At 39.3% G+C, this 20,626-nt stretch overlaps 1 protein-coding gene across 1 annotated transcript in view; it reads right to left on the minus strand.

Annotated features, from left to right (window-relative positions):
• ROCK1 (Rho associated coiled-coil containing protein kinase 1) overlaps positions 1-20,246 on the minus strand; it is a 92,097-nt gene extending 71,851 nt beyond the window's left edge. Inside the window, exon 1 of the mRNA XM_040585360.1 lies at positions 20,081-20,246. Coding sequence (XP_040441294.1) covers positions 20,081-20,173 — 93 coding nt within the window. The 5' untranslated portion in view covers positions 20,174-20,246. The remainder of the gene's footprint in view (positions 1-20,080) is intronic.
• Positions 20,247-20,626: the final 380 nt, after the last annotated feature.

Raw genomic sequence — 20,626 nt, forward strand, 5'->3', positions numbered from 1 at the left:
CACATGTCAAACAGAAATTTGAAATATGCAACTAAACAAGAATGGAACACTACTTAAGAATTTGTGCATCATTATGCAGTTTCATAACACAAACCCTAGCAAAGCCCATGGACTTCTTTTTCATGTATTGATCAAAAAAACCCCTTCACTTTCAATAAAACAGATGATTTATGTATACATAAACCCAATGCTTTTATGTATTTATTCTTTTTTCCATGATGAATATAGTCACAAGAATGACTTTAAAGTAATGCTTTAAAAAAAAAGTAATAAAAATTCCATGAGAATTATCTTAAATATAGACAAGTTACTTCTACCGCCAAGTACTAAGATTCTTCAGGATTGAAAGGATTTTGTTACTAACAGGAACAAAACAGCAAGTTTTTCACATTTTTCAGGGATTTGCACTGCTAATACAGAACAAAGCACTTCTGCTAACAAATTGCTTCCAGATTCCAGAATCCAGTGCATTAAATCTATAAACTGACCTATAACAACATGCTTTTATTCACTACCTTCAAGCAATCAAAATAAAAAAGGTGGATAAAAAAACATGCTCTTTTTCAAATCTACCTGAAGAAAAAATGATAACATGTACAAATAATGCCCTCAGTAAAACAATTTTTAATTAATATTGGATGTTTAAGCGTATTTTCAAGCCACTAATAGTAACTTTCTGACACCACAGTACAGTCATGACTAAAATCTGAAATGTTTTTGACTGCATGTAAAAAAAGGGAGGTATAACCACAAAATCAAAAACCTACATGAAAACATGGTTCCATGTTCAAGTACTGAAATGACAGAACAGAACCAAAGCTATCCATGGAAATTCAGGGTTGCTTTTTCCAATTGCAAGTTTCCTACATGACAATCAGACAGGATTTTATCAGATGTAACATTGCAACAATACAAGTCAAATTACCTGGGATTTTCAAGTACAGTATTTCAGGACTAGAGGAAGAGAGGAAGTACTATAAATTCATTAGTAGGATCAAACACATTTGATTTTGAAAGGACCCAGATACCATGTGATTTATTAGGTTTGCAAATTTGTTTAGGGACATTCAGTTGAGTTTTCCTATGTTCCTTTCAAGCCTTGAGAATCAAGATTGAGGAAAACTAAAGCCACTGACTTCATATACCAAGAAACAAACTATGCCCCAACCTTTCCAATACAGTTGCTCAAGCATGAGACACCAACAGCAGAACTTTGTAAAACAGTGGTATTCAACGTTTAGAACACTGGGTATTTTCATCAAGTTTATATACTGCTATCACAGGAATGAAAAATACTAAAATGCTAAGAAATAGCTGAAAACCAACTTTTCAGCAACTTTTCCAGCTACAATGGTATGGAAGAATACATCAACTCTTCCCTAGTATTATTCTTCTACATAACACTTCAGAACTTGGGAAAAGCAGCCCTCCCCCGAAACAGGATGCAGTAGACTGATGAATGTCCTCCAAAGGCATGATTTTATTTTGGATGTAGAAGAGGGGAGAAAACAAATCTTAGCCCAAGAGGAAAGAGAGCCAGGGCTGTCTGGAACATTGCCACTACCATGGAATCTTGTCAAAACCTCTCCTGCCTGTCCTTACAAGGGAGCAAGGCTGAGCTTGGACCAATTAACTTAATCTCTACAGGAGACGAGGGCAAGCAGTATTTTTGTCACGTCATAAAAACCTGCCACAAAACAAAGCAGAGTACACTAACATTACATTTTCTGTTCCTCCACCCCACAGACTATTGAGTAGCTGTCATTTCTGATGAAAATAAGTTTTCCAAAAAATTAAACAAAAGCTAATGAAAGGCTATGTTTGACTTTCATCCAACTTCTATACAATTTTTCCCCAGCATTCGTTTTATGAAAACATTTTTCCAGCATTCCATTTAAAAAAAAAAAAAAAAAAAAAAAAAATAAAGCACTACTTTCTTGGAAATCTACATGTACTAAGGGACTAGTGATACCCATGTCCAGTCAGGTCAGGTAGCATCTGCTACTTCCCATTCATATAAACTCTGTTTATAAAACCCCTAGTAAAGCAGGTTCCCCATTTCTAAATACTACAAAATACCAACAAGTGTTATTGCAGAACATAATTAAAGAGCAGTAGTATCACCTCAAGAATTCAGAGTTATATTTTTCTCAGACATACTACACTTCACTTTCCAGAAGTCCCTGCTGGACGACAGAGCCAATTTTTGAAGAACTACATAAATACATGCATGTAAACAGTCATTTTGGAAACAGATGCCTGTTACCGACCATGGTCATTTTAGAACTGAACATACTTACCTAGTCCCAAAGACTTAAGAAGAAATTAAGAAAACAGTTACATCTTTTGTAGTATTCAAACAAAACACACTGGCATTGAAGTAAATGCTGTTATTAAAGTTAACTCGACTGAATTACAGATAAGCAATTTGATTTAGAAAAGGAAAACAACCACCACGTGGCATTAGGAAAATTCTAACAGCAGGAACTGTGTACGTGTGTATACATTCTGTATAGATACATTTACACATGCCGAACAACCAAACTTTAAAAATACTAAAAAAAACCGTGACCTATCACTTTCATTTTGATTCATGTTTTAAAAATTGCTTGTGTGGCAGAAGAAATAAGGAAGACCAAAAACTGCAACACACACACTCTACACTCTCTTGCACTTGAAAAATTACAAGTAGCTCACGATGCAAAACCGTACACTTAAGACAGTCTTTACAGAAGACAAGCAACTCAGCATTTCATCTAATATTATCATGGAAAACACTCAAAAAACCCCTTATTTGCTTCAGTCAAGATACCACATTGTATGAATTGGAGCAAATAAAAAAAGATATTGCTCTAAGGAAATAAGAACACAGCAGAAGATTATTAACATCAAGTCAAACCAAACCCGTCTATGAATTGACAAGTTACCCCTTCTGAAAACCAGTACAAAAGTTCATGGCTGTCCAAAAGACCAGAGCAAGAAAATTCAGAAAAAGAGCTAAACAGAGTAGTTCTAAATTCTCACATATAGTTTCTACATAGAAGATAAATCTTTAACAACTGAAAATCTTCAGAAGATCCTACAACCTGACTCATGCTCGTTCCAACGCTGTTCAGTATCGTAAGCATGTCTAAAACATATTTTGATTTTTAATTACCAAAATGCCAAAACCATCAATAAATACACCAGAGCCAGCAGTAAGATCTTAAGAATGGCAAGGCCAATAGTAAGATATTAGTGCTTACATTTCTTATCCCATTCTTGGAATAAATTTGCTGCTTTCTGTAAAAAGAGAAAGGCATACCTCTAAGTGTCTTAAAAGATAAATGTGGCTTACATCTTCAGTTCTGTCAAGAGTCAGCAACGAACACACTATTCTGAAGTAGTTGAAATACAAACAGAAAGCTGACGGTAGAAGGATGACTAAAAGATACCTTGATGTAACCTCTTTTCCTCACCACATAACAGTAACAGTGCTTGAATGTGCCCATTTGGCACAGCAGATGTTGGAGCAGCTACTTTCTTGAAAAGTGAATGGAGGATGCCAACAGCCTTACGTAACTGCAACCAAGAAAAGGCCAAAAGCACTAGCTGGAATTTGCTTTGCTCCTTCCACTGAGTTTTTCTGATGCATTTTTATTTCATCTAATACCTCTCCTGCTATCAATCACAGTAGCTGCCCCTCAGCCCAAAGAACCCAAAAAATAAAAGGAAGGTAAATGTCAAAAGGCATGTAAGTAGTACAGCTATTGTATGTTGAACAAGGGCAGTAGCTGTATTAGAAACCGATTTACAAAACAGAGACAAGATGTTGTTGCAGCAAGACTCTGGCCTCACTCTCAATAGACACTGACCTGGGGATTGTTGTTATAGATCACCCTAACACCTGTCTGATAATAAGTGAAATTCTAAAACAGATCTCTGGTACTTCTGAGTTTTATTACAGAATATTCTGTATATTCTGTATTATTACAGAATAATCTGTTAAGAAAAAAAATACATTTGAAATTAAAGCATAGTCTAGGCATTTTTTAATTTATTTATTTATTTTTATTCTCAGGGCCTCATCTGAAAGACACTAGATTCAACCTACTACTTCAGTTATCTTTTTAAAGCATATTGATATGCATACTTGAAGTAATGATCTTATGCTCAAATAAACTGCATAACTTCATGCAGTAAAACTTAACTGTTCGCAGAATCATGGAATAGTCAGGGTTGGAAGAGATCCCTGGAGATCATCTAGTCCAACCCCCTGCTAAAGTAGGTTCTCCTAGTGCAGGTTACACACAACCATGTTCAGGAGGATTTTTAATATCCCCAGAGAAGACAACTCCACAACCTCTCTGAGTGGCCTGTGCCAGTGCTCTGTCACCTTTTGGGCAAAGAAGTTCTTCTTCATATTCAGATGGAGCTGCCTGTGCTGCAGTTTGTGCCCGTTGCCCCTTGTCCTGTCGCTGGGCACCGCTGAAAAGAGCCTGGCCCCGTCCTCTTGACACTCACACATGGGATATTTGTGTGCATTGATAAGATCCCCTCTCGGTCTTCCCTCCTCCGGGCTGAACAGGCCCAGCTCTCCCAGCCTGTCCTCACAAGGGAGATGCTCCAGTCCCCTCATCATCCCCTCCACAGCCCTCCGCTGGGCGCTCCCCAGCGGTTCCCTGTCTCTCCCGAACTGGGGAGCCCAGCACTGGACACAGCGCTCCAGGTGCGGCCTCAGCAGGGCAGAGCAGAGGGGCAGGATCACCTCCCCCCACCTGCTGGCCACGTTCCTCCCGATGCCCCCCAGGCCCCCATGGCACCCCCTTTGCTGAACTGCATTCGGTCCCCCCCGCCCAGCTCTCCAGCCTGCCCAGGCCTCGCTGAAGGGCAGCGCAGCCGCTGGGGTACCAGCCGCTCCTGCCGGGGCTGTGTCACCGCCAGCCTTGCTGAGGGCTCTGCCCCTTCACCCAGGTCATTGATAAGTTGAACAAGACTGCTTGGCTAGGGCTGACTGTACATGGTAACAATCTTTCATAATCCCAATTATCTGTTTTACTGCCATACTCATGAAAAAGAACTACATCCCATTTACTGAAAATGTTATTCAACGCTAATTCTTAATACGGAAAGTTATATACTAATTGAGCAACGTCTCACCTGAAGCCATCATGAGACAAAACTTGCTGAGTGTGTAAGAACTCCTTCTAGAGCCTAATACTTTTGCAAATTTGTCTTATCTTAGTAGAGAACTTTTCCTAAGTTAAATAGGCAATTTGAATTTGCTGGTTTAATCTTGGGAACTTTTTTTTTCTCTTCTCAGAGCTCATCTTCACTTGAAACTCCGTAAGAGCAGCATTTCCTATTTTCTTTTTTAAATCCAGATACAGTTGCAATTAATAGTTGCCATTTAGAATGAAAAACTAATAGCAGTTTATCTTTTTGTCCATTTAGAAACTACATTCATTGTGTATGCATTCTGTAGTTGAGTTTCTTCCATCTCTTCACACCACTAGACTTAAAGATTTTTTTTCCTCCTTAAGTCTGGGGTGGTGGTGGTGGTTCTTATTCTGACCAGATTTGAGGTTACAACACAAAGGACATTAACACTGTGCTGCTCAGCACAGATATCATATCCTGTAGCATCATCTCATAAAATGAGACCTTGATAGCTATGGCTGAGAAAGCAATTTGTATGTATAGTATATGTAATTACTATGCACTTAACTAGTACTGCTGTAAACCTATTGTTGCACTGTGATTCAAGAACTTGACTGATGCTTTGAAACCAAAGCTAGAAAAAGTCATAGGGAAAAATCAACCAGTGAAACGCTGTACAGGTATCTTCTCAAAAAGCTTGATAATTGCAGAACCATAGAACAGCCCAGATTGAAAGGGACATCCAAAGCTTATCTAATCCAACCTTTCATGGGAAAGGGAGCCTAGATGAGATTATCTAGCACCCTGTTAGGTCATATCTTGAAAAACCTCCAATGACATGGAATTTACCACATGCCTGCACAGGTTGTTAAAGCAATTTATTGTTCTCACTGTAAAAAGTTTCTTTCTTACATAGAAAAGAAACCTCTCCCAGTGCAGCTTGTACTCATTGCCCCTCGTCTTCTCCATGTGGGTCCCTGTGAAAATACAACCTCCATCCTTTTTGTAGCTGCCCTTTAAGTACTGGAATACTGATGAGGTCCCTCTGAGCCTTCTCTTCTCCAGGGAGATTCCTTCAGTCTTCCCTTACAAGGCAGGTACTGTAGCCCTTTGACCATCTTTGCAACCCTCCTTTAGATACTTTCCAGTCTATCTGAGTCTTGCTTGAATTGTGGGAACCAGAACTGGACACAGCATTCCAGCTGCAGCCTGACCAGCACTGAGCAGAATGATCACATCTCCATCTCTGCTAGTAACACGCCTGCAGATGCAGCCCGGGATCTGATTTGCCCTTGTTGCTGCAGCAGTGCTCTGCTGACTCAACATTCAGCTTGCTGTCCACCAGGACCCCCAGGTCACCAAGGCTGCTGCCCAACCACACAGACCCAAGCCTGTACAGCCTCTTTGGCTAGACTGTCCCAAGTGCAAGACTCTGCGCTTGTCTTCGTTAAATGTCATACTATTCTTACTCGCCCAGTCTTCCAACCTGTCCAGGTCTCTCTGTAAGATGGCTCTCCCTTCTAAAGTGTCCACCTCACCACCCAGTTTAGTGTCACTGGCAAACTTGAGTGAGGGTGCTTCCAATCCACTCATCCAGATCATTTATGAAGATGTTGAACAGCATGAGGCCCAGTATCCATCGCTGGAAGACCCCACTTGTGACAGGTTGCCAGTAAAAACCATTGACCACCAAGAGAACTTTTGATATATTTTTTAAATAGTTTATGTGATGTCTCGCCGTAATTCAATGACATATTAGCAAACTTTACACAGATAATTCCTTCTGCCACTTTGGTGTTACCACACAGGATATAGAAATATTCCCATTGTATCTCTTTCTAAGAAAATCCAGAGTAGAAAATGGTAAGTTCACAGTATTGAAAAAAATGCTCATCAGTTTTTCTGAAGCTTAGAGCACTTCAACTGAATTTGCATGGTTTTTTTATTTTAAAGAAAAATGCAGGTCAGGAATTCATATTTTTCATCATATATATGTGTATGTGTTTATATATACATATATACATAAAGTACCATGAATGTACTGAAAAAATCTTTTCTATCTAGCCAACTTAATTATGATCTTAAGTGATTAATGAAGCTTACCACAGAAAGGCTTTCCTGGAAACTTGTGAAGCACACCTTCAGAAGTAAAGTAAAAGGCAAGCAATAGTTGAGAGTGAATTCATTAAGGTAGGAAAACACTACCTGCTCAATATGTAAGGCTAACTCTCCTTCCTGTTATTTCGGGGAACTAATTAATTTCATTATAACCCTCAGACTATTAAGGTCAATGGATCATTTTAGTGACCTTTCCTCCAGTGATTAAACTACCAGAAATTATGACAAACAGAATAGCCTCCTGTAATACTACTGAGCATTATCCACTGTAGCTTCTAAGTTTAACTGCAATTTAAAATGCATAATCTTTTTAACAGCTTCACATACACACACAACTGAGCTCAATCAGGCAGCATCAAATTTTTTCCGCAAAAAGCATCAAATTTCAATAAGCTCTTCTTAATTTGCCTCCATTTTCCCCCTATAAATACAGTAAATTCCTACCACACAGTCTATGCAAAGTTAGAGACTGATGAATGTTATGAACATAAAATTTCCATGCTACTAAAGAAGTTAAGGCATTATAAAATCTATTTATTATATCAAAGCAAAGTAACTTTTAGGCTCATGTACTAATAAATACTAATAGACAGAGAAACTAATTATTTAAAAACAGTATCTTGCAGTCATAAGTCTATGTTTAGTCAAATTAATTTCCCTTATCTGTGGGAACATCTGCATCTAATGAAAAATCTAACTTAAAATACTTAAGAATCTGAAAGCAATAGCTTACATTAAATTAGCACAGTTTAACATCGCATCTTTATTGATATGTTATAAACACACTCCCACACTCCTTTCAACTTATTTGAAAAACTCTTCTTGTGCAGTTGGGTTTTGGTCATGGATATTTGCCATGTGTGCTTGAAGCCCGATGTCTGTTTTTCAAGTACACCATGGTACTACCAGTGAAGCTTCCCTACCTCTTTTTTTTTTTTTTTTTTTTTTTTAAAAAAAAAGGGGGGTTACAAACAGTAGCTTGCCCCCCTACCATCAAGCTCCCAAATCAGGGAGGGGGGAAAAGTATTTATTTTACATGCAGGAACTAGAAATTCAGAACAGCCTCACAAAAAACCTGAAGAAATCAGGAAGCCCTGACTTAAGTCACCATAGGCCAAACCAAAATTTCAACCCCCAAATCATCTTTAATTGTAATTTCCTGCCTATTTTGCAAAATTTGTATTTATATCTTACAGACTGACAGAACTTCCTTCTACACAAAGAGCATTTTTCTTGTATGCTGCCACCATCCTGTAAGCAACATCTGTCATGTTCTGCAGTTAAGAATATTCAGCAGTACAGCAGGACAATATCACAGTCTGATACTGCACTGATGCATCTGACTTGTTGATATCTCATTTACTAAGTAGGAGGAGGAAAAGAGAATAATACGGCACACCAACTTTGATTTCTACTTCTCGGCCTTTTCAGGAAAGATTTAATTGGTACTCAAGATTAAGTATTTAAATGGATGATTGACTTTCCACAGTTTCAAAGTCAAATGGACAAACAGTTACTTTTTTGAAACTTAAGAATGATGATACGCAAATATACACTGCACAAGTTTAAAATTAACTTGACAGCATACAAATAAACAGGATAGGCATTACTGACAAAATTGTTCCTTCTGTCATCTGCCCAGTTATTTGCTCTTCCTCTTCCTATCAGAACTGGATTACTTGTTTCACTTCTATTGCAGAAGTGAAACAGAAGTTAACTGATCTGAGCAGTGAACATCATGAGATCTTGATAACTTAATACAGAATGGGAATGTCTGTTAAGTGATTATTGTGTTTCACAGAGCTGAGGACACAGGTATCTTGCCCAACTTCAGCATGAGCTCTTCTGGTTAACACCAATTCCACTTTCCTCTAGATGAAGAAAGGAGGCTTAACTAATAAAACAGCTCATTTCCATAGCTCTACAATGGATAAGATGCATTTCATTGTATCTGAAAGCTATTCGTTTATCATGATGCAATTCCAAGGCAAGCAAGATCCACAGGAGATTGCCTAATCCTAAGTATGAGCTTTAGCTCAAAAGTACAAGTTACTTTTAAAAAAAAAAAAATGTGTCTTTTTCCATTGTTATGAAAAAGGTTATGTTGATTCCAAGTTTGCTGGAAAACAAAAGATGTCCTGCGCTGGTACAGCTAGTCAATCTCTCACCAGACAGTCTGATTTGAAGGAAAATCTTCAGTTGCCTATATTCTGGTTGAATCTTAAGTTGAAAAATAAAGTTTTTACTCCAACATCATCAGAAGTTTGGAAAGAAACTTCCCAACCTGCAAATACATGATTTTAATCAATCTTTTCATTTTTTCCTGACCATGTCTATGAGATTGCCAAACTGCAATGAAAAGGGTATATTAAAAAAATTCCTTTTTTCTTTCCCCTAGAATTCGTGGTTCTCAGACCCTTTTTCCTCCATGAACTTACCAAGAACCAAGACAGAAACAACTCTTTATATGAACAATAGAGCCATCCCAACTCTTCCCTAATGCTAGCCAAAATCAATTGTACAGAAAGCATGACATTACACAGGAGTCATTTATGGTTGCAGTCACAAAACCAAAGCAGCTCCAGCAGCACCAGCATCGTAACACTCCAGTTTTTCCTCTAAATGGCATCTTTGATTACGTTTCAAGTCCAAACTACTGATGAAAACAGTGTTATGCATACATCGCATTAAGAAGGACAAAAGCTTCGTTATGAAAGCCTGAAGGCATTTTAGGACAGAAAAGGAACAACAGGAGAAAACTTCAAAGACTCCTCTGGCCTTACACTCATCAAGAATTAAAAGCAAGAGAGACTTTGGCCCTTGCCTTACTCCAATCTAATCTGCCAAGTGGAATCAATGAACATTGAATCTGAGCGTACAAGTTACTTGATACAAGACCTTATTTGTGTTACAACTATTTTTTAGATTAATAACCCAGAATTCTCCTCAATATGGTCTTCCTAACAAGAGTCTTCTCAGCTTTTTTCAGAACCACAATGTGACTAGTTCTGAAGACTTCTGCAACCATCAGATTTTACAAGGCAAAAGCATCTCCAAACTTTAAGATCATGCTATGTCCAAAAACCATACACACAAAACAGTTTGTGGAGCATGAGAAAGGCTGAAAATAGCCATAAGCATTTTAGTAAAAGACAGAAAACAAAAGGTCTTCCAGGAAGCATACTAATTATTCTCTACAGAAAGAGCCTAGCTTCTTTAATGGCATCCCCAATTTGAAATTCAGTGTATGGAAAAAACAAAACCAAAACACACTCTACGACCCAAAAAACAACCCAGCAAAACACACAATGACAGAAATAGTTCAGCTTATACTCTGTGGGCCTTAATGGCCATTTTGTTATTTCAATCACCATCTTTGCTCTGCTAGTGTTGGCAACAATAGCCCCTGTTACAAAAGCCACTATGATTGCTGCCAGTACTAGCAGAGCAAAAACTTCAAGTCCTAATAAGTCTATCATATGGCTGGCACCATTTTTGGCCTTCTATTTCTACAAAAGAGTATATATAGCATGTAATAGCAGGTTTGAGTGGTCCCAAGACCACCACAAACTGTATCATTGGCATGCTGGCAATTGTTTAATTGCCAATGAACTTAGTAGTAACTGGAGTTTGAGGAGAAGGACAGCAGCTCACAGATGATGTATTAGAGCGGGGGTCCTCAAACTACGGCCTGCAGGCTGGATACGGCCCCCCAGGGTCCTCAATCCGGCTCCCTGTATTACAGACCCCCCGCCGGGGGTTGGGGGGGAAACCAAGCAGCCGCAGATGACTGCCTGCCACTGCATCCGCGCGCCGGCCCCTGTTTAAAAAGTTTGAGGACCTCTGTATTAGAGCAATAAACAAACTGCTAGGTAGACTGAAGCGGCAGAAGAATCCTTCCTCTTTGCAAGGAGAGAATAAATTCTCTCAGCTTAATACTGACAGGATTCCTTGTGTGTCTACAATCAAAGCTACTTTTTAAGAAGAAATTACTATACTACTACACTGGTATAATAAGATTTTATAACCAAGGGCTTGTGAGGAAATTCTATTGATTTCACCTCTAACACTGACAGCAGTGCATAATATCAAGACAGAGTTGTGAGGCACCAGAATTACCTCTAGTTTCAACTACAGGTTCACCTCCTGTTTGTATTGTTCTACACAACCTACCACCTGTGAAAAGGCATGGGGCAAGTATAACCAGTGCATACTCACTTCAGTCTTGCTCCTCTCTGAAGCATCTTCCCCATCCATTCCTACTCCACCACCTCCTGGCTAGAGAGACTTCCTCCCCGCTTAAGTACCTTAACATAGAGCCACTCCAGACTTGCAGTCAAAGGTGCTCCTAGATCTCAATGGTGAAATCAACATGCTGAGCTGTCACCCATACTCAAGGAAAATGGTGCTTGTTGTGCTGACACCTTGCACTTCAGTTTCCACCACAGTCTCTCCTTCATCTTCACCCATCTCCCAAGGACAGGTTCCTGCCCCATCATTATCAAAAAGTCTTCCACATTCCCTTGCCAGTAAGCAAGTCCTACCTAGCCTCCCTCACTGCCTGTCAGGAGAATGATGTACACACCAGACATAGAAAACACAATGTTACCAAGGTTCAGAATCATGAAAAAATGAAGTGACACTCCTAGAGTGTAAATTGGACATCATGGCAAGGCATTAATTCTTTTTTTTCCCCCAGCAGAAAAATTCTTCATCTAAATTTATTTCAACTGCAGTCACAAATTAAACTTAATGAGCTTATCAATTCACAGCCACTATGCCCTCAGAGACAAACCCTTATGCTTAAAATCTCAAGATCTACAAGTGCCTCAATGTAGAAAGTTCCTCAGGTCTTCTGTGGCAGATGCCTTTCAGAAAATGATTTGGGCTATAAAGAGGATTACTGACCAATTTAAGAGGCCACAACACTTAAAGGACTGTGCAAATAAATGCAAAATGAGTACTAATGACTTTTCTGTGTAGTTTCAGAGAACTTTATTCTCTGCCAGGAAGCATCTACCAAGTAAACGTACTGCTAAGAAGTGGAAGATTACAGGTTGCCCGGAGAAGTTGTTGAGTTTACCACCTTTGAGATACTCCAAAGCTGGGCAACCTGCTCTAGGTGGCCCTGCGAAAGTGGGGGTGGGGTTAGACAAGATGACCTCCAGAGGTCCCCTCCAGCCTCAATTATTCTGTGAAATGAAGGTTACTTGTACTCAACAAAACACTGCTTTCACTGTGCACATAGTATTAAAGAGGCAGACTTCCAAATCATCTTCTAGAGTAACTGATTTATAGAAAAGCAGCAAACTTAAGTTTTCTTTAGAAGCTTCTAACCAAAATACAGACATAAAATAAAGGACCTCAAGATCTTTTTTACCTCAAGATCTTCATCTTCTTGGAATAGTAAGCATAAGTATCATCTATCAGTGGCCAGGATGAGATGAATGCCCTGACCATCCTTCCTTCACATTTTCCCATATGAAATAACCATTACTGCTATAAAACAAGTCCTACTAGCCATCTTCTGAAAATTATAACTTCCCCAACCACAAAACAGGGAAAAATTTCCTAGCTGAAAACTTCAGATGCAAGGAGAAGCTTCTGGCCTCTTCTTGTTTGGGAAGTGCATTCCAGACGACATAATTTTGTGTAATCAGAGCTTTTTTTGGCCATTATTTATTTGCTAAAAAAGAAGGCCAGCCTCCATAGAAACAGTATTTACATGGTAGTCAGTAGACTACACTGGAGAACAGCCATCTTGTATTAATGCATTTTATACGTAGATACCTAACACTAATACACTTCATCAGGATGTATCAGTTTTGCTCTGAATAGATTCATACCTTAGAATTTAACACATCTGAATACTATACAGCTTGTAAGAGAAAAAAAAGATAGACTCACTATTCACATAACTATTAGAATTCAAGTAGTTCTTAGTTATATATATATATTTTTAAGTGAACATTATGACTCTTGAAGATCTTTAGGAGGAAAAAAAAAAGAGAACGTATTCCATTTTTGTTTCCGGAACAATTATAAGTTATGGAGCCCAGACACCCACAAGCTAGAAATATATTTAGATATTCCAACCTACAATCCAAAATAAAGCCTCAGTTTGTGTAGTTTTCTACAGAGTTTTCCAAGCATCAGGTCTTTGCATCACCTCAGACCATGCAACTGAAAAAAAACCCAAGCAAACCTTCATGTATTTCTCAACTCTATAAAAGAAACAGAAAAACTAACACATACAAGAAAGTGGGGAAGCTGAAATAAAGAAATAAGCAGCTGGATTTAAATTAGGACCTATTAATAAAGAGATATTACGAGCTGTCCTCATGACAGTTTGTATTGTATAAATATTGACAGGGAGTGGCATTTTTCCAGTTAAAGCCAATCCTTTACAAGACTGTAAGCATCAGAACAGACTTTGACCTGTGCTCCAGTCAGAAGCTGGTACCAATCCTGCGCTGGTTCTCCCCTAGCAACATGGGCAGCTAACCCACAACACGCTACACTCTGCTGATGTTGAGTAGGATACAGAGACCTCCATAGTCTGCCGACTAGAGATGACACTACGAGAAATCCAATCACCTCAGCAGATCAAAACACTGGACAAGAACAGCTCCAAAACACTTTTCTCCTTCACAAAGATCAAATTTCAGCTCTCGTTCAACCACTGTTAATTCAAGTATTTCAGCAGACTACTGAGAAAGCTAAAAGACTGTGTTACTTGCGTTTGTTTTGTATGAGCTGTAACTGGGTGTTGTCTACATAGTGCTCACAGTTTTAGCAGTATTGTCTCGTCATCCTTTTGGGTTTATAGCTGCTTGAATGACTGGACAAATTATGGCAAAGACAATAGTTTTTTTACCATTCTCTAATTTTGCTCTCCAAGGAGGAAGTTCAGATTCTCAGTATCTCCATTTGGAACTGCCATTTCTTGACGACAAAGAAGTTTGATAAATAGCATCAAGCAACATCTACAGAAAACTAGAAGTTTTTAATTACATGGTTTGGGAACTCTCAAATTCAAGATAAACATCCTGTATTGAGACAAACATCTCAGTATTCCATGGTAAGAGAGCTGAAAAGCTTTTTATTTCTAGTATGTCCTAGGGATTTCTGCTAACAGCAACTGTGAGACTACCAATATTATCTGCTCACAGTGCTTCTAAGTATTTATTAAGTTCTCAATAGTGGCTCCTGAAGCTATCATTGTCCTCAAAGTTATACAGACCAACAGGTTGATTTTCAATTTGTCCAACAAACAAATTCCAGGTGTTTCCCTCTTCCTTCCCACCACCAACAAAAAACTAACACACTCCACAGCTGCCAGGCAAAAGGACATTGTTTACAAGTATTTTTACTTGACATGAGCATTTATAGTCTACTACATGGTTTTAGTTGGGTTTTTTTATTCCTCTTGTTGAAATGTGTCTTAACATTAACCTCCTATTATCATTCTTGATTAAAACTTTTTCTAAGAAAATAAGTAATTACATTCCTACAGCCTCTATTTTTATGAGCAGAAGAACTGGCTAAATTTAGTGTTATTCCTGTATAAAACCTACCCTATACTGTGAATGAAATGCTAACATTTTGACAGTCCCGCCTTCTCTACTGTTAACTTTCTAGAGGCTTACATAATACTTAAAAAGATCTTCCAAGAGCTGCAATTTGTAATCAGAATCCATCTAGCTACTGCATTTCCAAAGGCAACTCACAGTTGCATTTTACCTTTGATTAACATACCAAATTATATATTTTATCATTAATTTCACATCCTATGTGTTTCATAATCCTTAGCGATGAGATTATAATATTAACTTGCCATTACATTTTTGCATATAAAGATTGGATATGGTAACTTGAAGACACAGAATTATATTTCCAGGTCAGCCAGAAGTCTTATTTTAGATTTATCTACAAAATCACAGAATCACGTGGGTTGGAATGGACCTTTAAAAGATCATCTAGTTCCAAACCCCATGGCTAAAAACATCTTTCACTAGATCAGGTTGCCAAAAGCCCTGCCCAACCTGACCTTAAACACTACCAGGGATGGGGTATCCACAACCTCCCTGGGCAGCCTCCTCCAGTGCCTCAATACCCTCATAGCAAAAGACTCTCTCCTTATGCCCAATCTAAATCTTTTCCTTTAAATCTCTTTCATTTTAAAACTGTTGCCCCTTGTCCTGTCACTACAGGTACTGGTAAAAACATCTCTATCAAAAGTGAAAGACATTCAGATATTCTCTCCAAGTATCCCCGAGTCCTTCTCCCCAGGGCTGCTCTCAATCCATTCAATGCCCAGTCAGTCTGTACCGATACTGATGATTGCCCCAATCCAAGTGCAGGCAGGACCTTGTGCTTGGATCTAAAGAATGGTAGAAACATGTCAAAGGAGATTTAGTCAGTCATTATGTTTCCCCTGCTTTGAACTACCTCCACACAACTTAGATCATTCTGAAGCTGACAGTCTGCAAATGTTCAAACTCTGCTTTTTCTATGAGTGAGCTTCATTAACAAGTAAGCTTCTCAGATACCAAGTTTCTCTAGCATGCATCATTCTGATTCTAAAAGCATAGTTACTGTTGTTTCAGCAAAGGTGATTTTTGACAGTTATTTTGATAGATAAAAACTTCTGAAGACACTTTAAGTTACTTTTTTTTTATTATTATTAATTATTTACCAAATCCCTAGCCACAAGGCCTTTCGAAGTGCTTTCTAACAAGTTACACAGAATAGAAAAATAGGTCTAGTGACAACTGAGATTCAGAACCCCTAAGACAATGAGACCAACTCACCTTTTCCTAAGGCAAAACAGATGAACATGAATTCATCTAGCTGAACATGAAATAGTCCTAGGAAAAACAGATGAATTGCACTCTATACCTGTGTATTTTTTGTGCACCAGAAAATGAAACCTCTTGTGACTAGATAAAACAAGTTTGTCATACGCAGTGTTTACTGTTGTCAATTAATTTGAAGTCCAATTGCTGAACAAGCGAGACATTTGGTGTCTTTGAAGATTAAGACCATCAGAAGTCTGATGTTTTACAAATCAATTAAGTAATTGACTAAGTACTTGAATAACTGAGTTACTCAAGTGTCTTTATAAAGCATGAAAAGACTTTCTGAGTTACTATCAGAGCAGAGAGAGCACCAAGAAAACATTTTAATTAAAATTTACTAGTTATTTTCAGATTAAAAGCATAGACAGCCTCAGGTCAAGATGTCCTCCATACCCCTCCCTCCCCACACTCCAAAAACTGGAAGCCCATAAACCCCAAGGATTTAGTCAGAAACACAGAGGACTAAGAAACCTGGTTTTATTCCAAAATTGTTGTAGAAGTATGCTCATTCAATACCACTTTCCACTGCTTAGTATCATTAATGAGACACTACGCTCAAGTTAATAGCTAGTTACTTACATTGCCTTTGGCTCCACTTAGCACCTATACGACACTCGCCCGTATCTGATCATTGCACACCCTAGAGTATGACTACCTATCTAACATAGCCTTCACAGTGTCATTAGACCTTTTTAGGACTATAGGACTCCTAGTACCTGATATTTTGAGAAAAAGCACTGCATTATGCTGCTGTACACTGTTTACAGAGAACTTAGGCTTTGACCTCCTCATGGCTCATCAAAAAAGGCAGCCTGTGATTTCCCCGTCTAGTACTAAATCAAGTGCATGAAAGCCTCAAAGAAACATGCAAAGTTAGTCAGTTGCAACTTGGTCAGTTTTCCTACTCCGTTTATAATACATAAAACAGGAAAAACAAACACATCTCTCTCCTGCACCTCAGCTTCGTGAATTTCCTTCCTGCAGCATGTAAACTGAAGTTATATAGTCCTCATGTCTTTTCCGCCTGCTCTGCTGTCAACATGTTTCTCCCACACCTTCCTGAAACAGTAACATGCCTTCCTTTCTATCAGCACCTCCCCCATCTTTTCTTAAGTGTTCTCATACTACTTCCCATAGAAATTTAGAATCTTTCTAGCATACAGAATCCAGTTTATGTCATTTATAAAACCCAAAACCGTTACAAGACCGATTTAAGGTTATTCCACACCCGCCTTTTAGTCTACAGGTGCTACAAATTGATGGGGAAGAAAAGTCAGAATAGACACAAAATAAAGCAAAAGAGGATAAAACCATCCTAAGAAAAACCAAGAGCATTCCCGAAACTCTTCTTCATCTAGCCAAAAAAATGTGTTTCTTGAATATAAAGGGAAGTTCAACATTTTAAGCCTGTATGTATAGAATATCAGCTGCTGAATTTGAAGTGTCTGTGTATCAGTTATTCATATATTGCCACTCTGATACACATTGTTAACTAATACCTATGCTCACAAAAAGTGAAAGCAATAAGTAACATCAATTCACAGCTTCAAAGGAAAAAAGGGGTTTAGATTTAAAAGGATATTTTTTTTATGAAGTCTCATCAGAAAAACATCATATTTTCTTTTTAAGCGTACAAGGCACAGAGACTGACAAGTTTCCCTCTTTAAGTGGAGGCTGCAGGAGGGGAATGGGATGTCGATCTCAGAATATACTTTAGGTACAGATCACTTACATGTAAACATTTCTTCCTTAAAAGCACGTCCACATAGATTACAATGAATTCGATACATAAATAGTACCTTGAGCCAAGAATTATGTTTGTGGCGTGAATCATCACAGTAAAAACTGGTATGAAATATTTAGACATTTTAGAAAGCGTTAGGACCAAAAGAGGCCAAGAACCAACTCAGGTCGAGAGACATGAAACAAAGTAAAAGTCCAGCCAGCAGAGAGATTGATATAGTGACCAAACATAAGAAATTAACCTCCCAGCTGATTTTTTCAGAAGCAGCACTTCATTTTTTAACTGGTTCTAGTTTCAAAGAACAGTATCGGTAACTATGGCTAGCTAAAAAAAACCCAAAAAACCAAAACCAACATAGTTCTGATGACTACACCATCAGAAACTGCCTTTAAAAGAATATACAAAGGTCTGCTCAAAAACCTCAGAAGACTTCTAAAAAATTGTCACTTTAAAGGACATTCTTAAGATCTGAGATGTAAACACAAGTTCTAAAACTTTACACAAGCATGACAGGAAGCATCCCAGCAAGTTCATTCCCAAACTGACTATAGCTTGGCTCCAAATCGTGATTAAGGTAACTGAAAAGGGTCAAATCCTTAAACTGATTGGAAGGTGAAGGAACACAGGTAAAGCTACTATCAACTGCATGTTTCATACCTGCAACCTCCTTATGATCACTGCAGGAAGGTCCTCATAGTATGGCCAGCACTGAAGCACATACTAGCAAACCAAGTCACAGTTAAGGTAAACCTCTGAACTCTCAATTGCATCTATACTCTTGAAATCTATCAATAGAAGCTGGGTGTAAAAATGTTGCATTTGACAGTAGTCTTGAGTTACCAAAATTGACACAGTATACCCTAAGCACCAGAGCTCTTCTCATTAGCTGTGGTACTAAGATAACAGATACCTAAACCGGATCAAAAGCAGCAAGTTAATTGGAAGATGCAGTGCTATTTTCCCTCGTGCAGCAACATCCACGAGGCTCTGCTTTTACCCTGGGATATAGGTTTGACTTGCCAACACCTCAGAAGCTTGCAAATCAGTAATAAACTAAAGAAAGTACACATTATTATGAACTTGTACAGATTTCAATGGATTCTTTTCACCTCTCTGCCTTATGCTTCAGCGAGCTTTCCACCAATAGACATGCAGCAGGAGATGAAAAATTACTATTAAGGTATCTCCACCCCCACACCTCCCTCCCCAAACCCAAATGTCAGAGTTCATACTAGGAACAAATTCAATTTACTTGTTCTCCTCTCTGACAACAGAAAGCCAAAACAAAAAACACACTAAAGAACTTCTATCACTTGGTACAAAGAAAAGAAATTCTCTACTTCAGCACAAAAGCACAAATAACAATTTGCTACTATTTAAGGGCATCTCTAGGCATATCTAAGTACTCGGCTACATCCCAAACAAATTGGTTGTATTTGGCATACACTTTGTTGAGGTACTTTCTATAATCAGAACTAAAATACCATTCAGTTTTGTCAAGCAACTACCAAATGATGTTGGGGTTATGTCAAGAAGCATTATGGCTTTTTTTCTTATGATGCAATTATAACACTGACAGCACCGGAGAGATCCATTGAACCATGAGATATGATCAAGTAGGAAAACAATAAGCAAGCAGCCCTCTCTCCCAGGCCTAGCACACCAACTAGTTTAAAATGCATTTAAACCCCTGCCATGACTACTTCCCCACCTGTAAGGGCATATTAATCTTAGAGCTGTGTTCTACTCGTCATTAGTTAGCATTTCCAAACGTCTACGCTAAACAGGCTGAAGTCAGCGCTGCAGTGCTTAACCACTGCACAAGAGGACTTCACTCCAAAAAGGAAAAAAAAAGTTGTTGAAGAGGGAATCGGTATATCAAAGCCATTTACAGTCTTCTGCTTACCCACAGGGCTGGCACTCACGCATAATGCCTCTGCACAGTGTCCACCGCCCCTTACGACAGTCGGGGAAGAAAAGAAAGGTGCATGAAGCAAGAGACATGACAAGTCCGAGGCAGGACCGGGCGGGCGCCTCCTTGGCATGAAAGCCGCTCTCCCTTGCACGGTTCACGCACCCTCAGCTCAACGCTGAGTAAACAAAACGCTAATGCGGAGTTAAGCAGAACGGTGACTCAGCCAGGAGTGCGAGATTTGGTCCCACAGGGTAAGAAATTCGGGGAGACGGGACCAGGAGCCCACCGGCGCTACCTACTCACCAGCAAACAGTCCACGTTCACTTCGGATTTGGGGTCCTTTAAAGTCACGTCGATTTTTTCAAACCGGGACTCAAAACTTTCTCCCGTCGACATGTTTCCGGAGATAAAACGTTTCCCTTATTCCAGAGCAAAGTAAGGTTAAAAACAACCAAAAAGTAAAAAAACAGGAACGAGCGAGCACAAAAGAGAAACCACACTGCCTGTCACAGGCTGAGGAGCGCTGCCCGCAAAATCCCTTCAATCACAGAAGTCTCCGAGGCAAGTCCCCGGGCTGCCCCGCCGAGGGGCGAGCACACCGGAGGAGGGTCCGCGGCAGGGGGGACGGGGCTGCTTCTCCCCCCTCCTCCACGCAGGCACGCACCGTCCGGGGCTGCTCACAGCTCTGCCGCAGCAGGTTTCCTCTCCCTCCCTCCTCTGCTCGGGCCCCAGCGTCTCAGCAACCTCATTCTCCCAGCCGGGGAAGCCGCCCTGGGAGCCAGCGTAGCGGTTCCTCCTCCTCGCCCTGCAGGAGCGGCGGCGGGTCGGTGCCAGGGTCCGAAGCGCAGC

This window comes from Falco naumanni, chromosome 3 (assembly GCF_017639655.2).
Source record: "Falco naumanni isolate bFalNau1 chromosome 3, bFalNau1.pat, whole genome shotgun sequence".
Lineage (NCBI taxonomy): Eukaryota > Metazoa > Chordata > Aves > Falconiformes > Falconidae > Falco > Falco naumanni.